General features: G+C 49.4%; 1 protein-coding gene across 1 annotated transcript; it reads right to left on the minus strand.

Annotated features, from left to right (window-relative positions):
* Positions 1–252: 252 nt before the first annotated feature.
* On the minus strand, positions 253–1,019 carry L3040_007032 (uncharacterized protein; the record flags this gene model as incomplete). The annotated part of the gene is made up of 2 exons (XM_007296931.1): positions 253–632; positions 701–1,019. The coding sequence occupies 2 exons, from the start codon at positions 1,017–1,019 to the stop codon at positions 253–255; spliced, it is 699 nt and encodes a 232-aa protein (XP_007296993.1).
* Positions 1,020–6,354: the final 5,335 nt, after the last annotated feature.

The raw sequence follows: 6,354 nt of genomic DNA on the forward strand, positions 1-6,354 counted from the left end.
TTAAAACCAATCCCTGAAAAAGAGCACATGGAGTGAAATCAATAGCTGCCCGACGAGGTTTATTAGATTGTGACATGTCGCCCCGTCTTGGAGATGGGCATGCTCCTGGTTAGGCGATGTCATTGAAATTACTCCCACCGGAAAAGCTGTGAGGTAACGAGGAAATTCAATATCACTCACCGGAAATCCAGATTCACTCGCTCACAGTGAAGGCCGGCGCCACCATCAGGACATGTTTCCTAGCTCCCCCCCTCAGCCCCCCAGCAACGCCAGAATTTTTCCCTCCTCGTCTTCCCCGTCCAGATCCATCTCTGCCCCTTCACCCCTTTCCTCCAGCGCCCCGACTCCTCTCTCGACCCGTAACATCAACCGTCGCATCTTCTCCAGTTCGACCTCCACCGCTCCATTCCGCGTCACTAGATTCTCCTGCACACCCGCATCTTCCCCGAGCAAACCAACCAAGTCCCTCATCCTCCGATACCTCTCCACTCTCTCCCGGGCGACCCTTCGCTGCTCATTCAGAGCGGTCAATCGCTGTTGTAGCTCCGCGTACTTGGCAGCTTGCTCGGGGGCTTTGGTGGATGCCTCCTCGCCCCATGCCTCCGGTAGCTGCTCGATGACAGATTCCTCGCCTGCAGATCTGATCAGCTCTCATCCTCCCCACAGTCTGCACAGCGAGAGTGGCGAGTCGGATACGCACGGTAATCGGCGCCCCTCTCCGCCCAGTCCTCACCAACCTTCACCCCTCTCTCCCCCGCATTCCAATACAGCATGTCAACTTGCTCGGCAACATGTCTCTGTGCCTGCGGCCCGTACGCCAGCTTGTTGTGCTGCTTGAGCTGGTGGTTCAGCTTGAGGAGCGCGTCGTCGATGGCTTTTTGGCGGAGTGCGTTCTCTTCGGCGGAGCTGTTGGAAGCTGTGAATGTGGGCGAGGGGCGAAGGGGTTGTGAGAGGAGGATGATCTGGGAGCGGAGGAAGGCGGTCTTCAGATCGATAATTGTAGGCGTACTACCAACCATGTTCGGAGTAGGGCTTGAGAAGTCTGGCAAGTTGGGAGATCAAGAGGTGGTTGACTGTGTCCGAGAGGTTGCGGTTGCACGCGTAGATGGGAAGTGGTAGACGCGACTGCCGACATAAAGCCGACTAGCGCAGGTCTGTAGCTTCCTGGCCTACCGTATTTTGGCCATATTCTCGAGCGACCTAGTCGTTCCGCTTGTAGATGTTGCATTTTTGGTGTGTTACGTGCTCCCCACTACCGGTAGTCTCTGCTTTTTGCACGTCACAGTCAGTCATGTCTACTTTCCGCACTTGCAGCCATGATGAGAGAGCCTAGTGATGCCTTGAACGTCAGTGCTGTATCACCAGCAAAGCTAGACACGACCAACGAAGAAGCGCAGCCCGACTAGAGTTGATCTGTCTTAGAGAGATGACCCGGTGGGCATGTGAGGCAAATGCAGTGAGTGCTGTAAGACGTATGGAGCCATGCGATTCGGACCCACGATGCTGGCTAGCTTTGGTCCAGTCGAGGCCGATCTCGTCAAAATTCAAAAGTCAGCCTACTCTCTCGCTTCGGGCGCCTTTCACGCTGGGCTTGAAGGGCCAGGTGGTAGCGTAGCACCTACCAAAGTCCCAATATCGTCTGAATGTATATGACTATCTAGCCATAGCTACAACCACTCGTCACTCATCCGCATACCCAGCCTCACTCGCGATAATCATGATCGATCTCGTGGCTAAAATACGTACTAGAGTTCGAGAAGATCGATAGTTTGGCTGTCATCTCGCAGCTGGTTGCAGCATCCATCTCCTACGAGTAGACGGTAATGGTTATCTAACTGGTCGCAAACCATTCAGAAGCAATCCGTCATCCTCTGTCGGCTTGAAGCTCTCCTAATCCCCAAAACTACGACCTTCGGCTCAGCCTTGACGATATTTCCAACGGCCGCGAACAGCCAGCCCGTCGACTCGTACCTGTTAGTTCTAACCCAACATTAGATCAGATCCCGGACGCCCTTCGCTGGCTCGATTCGACGCAGGGACTCTTGTCATATTCGAAGAGAACAGCTCTGAAGCTTTTATCATAACTAGTCAAATTGAGACTGAAGTATTTTCCTCTGCCAGATGCGTCTCGTATGGATGATTCATCTACGTCTCCCTCTCATCGCAGCGTATCCTACCTTCATCGTCAACTTCTCGTGATGCTTAGGCATGACGAACTGTCGAGGGCGATAGCCAAAAATTCATCCAGTTCGGTTCCATCCAATCGTGGAGCAGCGTATGAAGTGGTAGTCTGCAACCTATCAACCGGAACGTCTACGCAGTGCTCCAGTCTGACGCTTCTCTGTATTTCCGTGTAAGTTGAGTGTAGGTAACTGCTAGCGAGCTGGCCAAGGCATGTAGAACTGACGGGCGGTTTCGAGGAACTTGAATAACTACCACTTAGTGGATTTCGGAAAGCAAAGCAGTGAGGGGCTATTCTTGCGTTGTTGCACACTATCTCAAGGTTAGTGTGAGACTCTATACAATGGGCTATATCTTATGTGCGGCGGGATGTATTAGGACACAGCTAGGGCTAGCTTTGAGATCATCATCGAAAGCCGCGCTGCCGCTTTAGCCAAGTCGATGGGTCAGCGCCGTGTCGTTTCCTTTGGCGCCGTTAGGTCACTCGCAATTCTCTGTGAACAGAGTCAGCAGCATGCGCATCATCACCTTCGTAGTTGCCGAACGGATTCGGAAACCTGTCAACCTTGGCTTGTCGTTAGCTGAATATGTAAGAGAGTAACAATATCAATAGTTTTTCTGAGGGCTAAGACAAGAGACCGCTACGAGTTCCACGGCTCAGCCTAGATATCGTATCTTTCATTTGATCTTTGGTACGATGGAGTAAGGATCCACATCCGATCAAAGAATAATTGGTTGCGAGTAATGGGCGTAAGGGCGGTACGTAATACCTAGGTGATAGCATGTGTTCTCCTGGTCAGTAAAGTCGCTGCAGACTCTACATCCTCGTATCCGTCTAGTTCGGCGTTACCACACTAACCAGGCTGGTAACTGTTCCCGTTGCGTCTTTTCTGCTCAGACGTTCCTCGCAGTATAGCCGATCAGACTGCCGCCAGAGCACAACCAGGTAAGTGTTGTCGCAGCATGGCTTATTGACAGCCACTCTCGGAAAAGATCCATTGGACGATTACTCGCTGTTTCGCATTTGTGTAGTAACATTTGAAGTCTTGCTCACAGAGGCCTGGGTTGGTCAAGTACCGGAATAAGTAGGGGACCCTTCTCGCAGAGTCCACCCTTGGTCATCTAAGCGAAGCACCCGCGAGTCCTGGCTTTCTCGGTTTTCGATCCTCTAGATTGACGCTTGATGCTCCTGTCAACTCTTCGCCTCGAGCACGTGCGGTAGGTAGTATCGCTGAACTCCGTTCGGCAGATACACTCACTGCAGTCGGTATCTTCTTACCGTATCCCTAAACTACCGGAATCAGATTGGCATTGGGATCGGCAATGGTATCTGGAGAGAGCAATCTTAGTGCGCTGTGGTGTTATGAAGAATATTTAGCCTCACGAAGCACGTGGTGATGCTCTGGCTTGGATAATGCGTCTTGATCTTCGGACAGTTCTGTGATTGCAATTATCACTATAAGGGACTCTCCCCTAAATCTGTATTGTAGAATTATTAAGGCTGTCACAGAAGAGAGGCGAGAAATTGGCCTGTGTGTATAGGTACCGGTATACTTACCTATCCAGCGCCTTGGTGTCCATTTTCTCAAACCTGCCCGATTAAGAGGCGGACACGTGGTCCAAGCAGCAACTACTCCTCTCACTCATCCACAGCAAGAAAATCTGCGTAAACAATATAATCGAAAGGACTGAAGCACGCGTATTCGTACCAAGGAAAAGGACAGCTGTCACGTTTATCTGTACAGAGTAGCGGTAACTGGATACCGTATGCACACGCTGCGGGTGTTTGAGGTAGTTGCTAAGCACTTCTACTACTGTACTTGACACCCGGTAATAAAATGAAGGCTCAGCAGGTCAGGCGGATAAGGGACGGACCACCACCTGCACTGTGACATTTGTAAAGTAGTTAGTTGTATTTTGAGCCGAATCGGTATCCGTAAGGGGAATTTAGATCGAGAATCCACGTCGCGTCGTGGAAACAATCGGGTTTCGAAATTTCCTTCCCGGCGGCCCGCGGTCTTGCAATGATGTCTTGGGGGTTTGCGAATCGATCTTGTACTACTATTATTAAGTCTGGTGCAGATCGACCAAGGGAATTTTAAAGAGACGTTGGTTATAGAGACGCAGGGCGCATGCGGGATTGTGAAGGGAAGATCTCATGGGGGTGGCAGTAAGGCATATTTATATCATATATAGGTGGGTATGACAGCGGAGACGAGTCTGACATTTGACTCAAGTTCCTGTACGACATTGCCAAGCGCGATCAGGAAATAGTTGTAGATAGTAGTACTACGTATCTTCGTTAATGCTAACCATCGCTCAGAAGAACTCTGTCGATATTCCAATGACGCACTCCGTAGAGTTTTCCCCCGTTTGCTTGATGACTCCGTTGTACGGAATTGCATTAAATTTACGAGTTTGATTGAAAAGTTATCTCTACTACGTATATTCCAAAACGAATTTTAACGCTTTAGATTTGATTTATTGATACATAAACTAACCCCAAAAGGTTAAGAAGCTTATCACATTACTTCTTGACATGTATTAAACTTAGGAAAGGCATCCATTGCGAAACATTCTACCACATGTTCCCATTACAATATCGTTACGTACTACTATCTCGATCTCGAGAAGCTCCATAATGAAAATAGTAAGGTCGCGTCGTTATTGGGTATTGTTTGGAAGATTGTTTCGAAGAAGTTTCAAGATCAGCCAGAAATTTCCAAAATTGCGGCCTCAGGATTGCTTATTAAGCATATGTTGGCGTTCATCACTGGTTAACGCTTAATGGTCGATAAAGTTAGCAATCTTATTACTTATCACCACCCCCCCCCCCTAAAACAACGTAAATCCATTCGTGCAACCTTACCGGAATCCCCTTGACTTTCCGAAGAAGGGGGGCCGGAACGGTGCAAATTATTCGTCCTGCAGAATTAAGTCAAGGATATGTTAACGGTACTTCGGCGTCGGTGGCCCGATGCCTTTGCACCAGATCAGAACTCTGTCCTTCCGAGTGGCCAGTGGCTACCGCCAGAGATTTTAGGAGGCATGAAGGAAGGAAGGTCTACATACACTATGGAGTCTGTGGAGTACGTACAAAGGACCGTTCCGTAGCGAGAAAAAGTCAAAAGTCAATAAACCCCGAAGAGTCAGACGGCCAAGGCCTACACAATGGGGGAGGGAGGAAATACATTTCTCCGGCACTCGAAACTTTTCGTTTCTTTCGTTTCTCTCGTTTCTAAATACGGAGACGAACTGTCAAAGGGTCTGTCTCTCCGTGCAAGGAAATCCAGGCAATCGAATGCCATGGCGTATCTGTTTCTCCCCGGGCCCCGGCGGAAATTGGATCGCATCTCAGAACAGCCCTACCTATCTATCTACGGGTGTCCACCTGCACACGGACGGGCACCAAGAGACAGACACCAAACGAATTCCAGGTCCGACAAGATGAGGGAGAGGGGCAAGTAATTTAATAGAGTAGCAAGCAGTCGTTTATCTATATTTGTTTATATTACAGTGCGGTGCAGTAGAGGTCGTGCCGTGTGCTGTATTGAATCGCTGCCAGAAATAGATTACCAAACATTCGAATTCGCAGCCCTATGTGCCGGTACCGGTACTGTAGGTGGATCTAGCATTCGAAAGAGGATGGCATGGAGAGCACGTTTCGCGAGTTTCATCTCTCTTCAACGTCTCTTTTTCCCATTCCATTTCTTCGATTTCTTTTCCATACACCGCTTGGCGACTGATATAAGGATGCTGAGACAAGCGCGCACTGACGAGAGTTACCAACTTCTGTACTCATCCTGCCTTCGGACCAAGTACTGTAGTAGTAGTAAATGCTTTACTTAGTACTTTACTGTAAGACCGGTACTGGCCAGTATCGAATCCCTGAAGGGATCTTCTTCCAAAAGTCTCCGTGTTTGAGAGTGACGTTGAACGACAGCAGGGGGCAGGTGTTACAGATAAGTTGTAGAACGAGTGGTAGAAGTAGAAGTCGAAGTTCCGGTATTCCCTGCCTCTCTGTTCTACCGGTACTACGTAAAATACGGAGCGGAGGAGGACGTTGCAGGGTTCAACAGGCTCCGTCGTCGAGCTCATGCAGTTTGCTTTCTTTTGTGCCCGCTGCTCCTCCACTTTACTACTAGTTACAGTAAGATGCGAGTGGCAAAAGAA

The sequence above is a fragment of the Drepanopeziza brunnea genome (genome assembly GCF_022702325.1).
Source record: "Drepanopeziza brunnea f. sp. 'multigermtubi' strain 214-2 chromosome Unknown ctg12, whole genome shotgun sequence".
NCBI lineage: Eukaryota > Fungi > Ascomycota > Leotiomycetes > Helotiales > Drepanopezizaceae > Drepanopeziza > Drepanopeziza brunnea.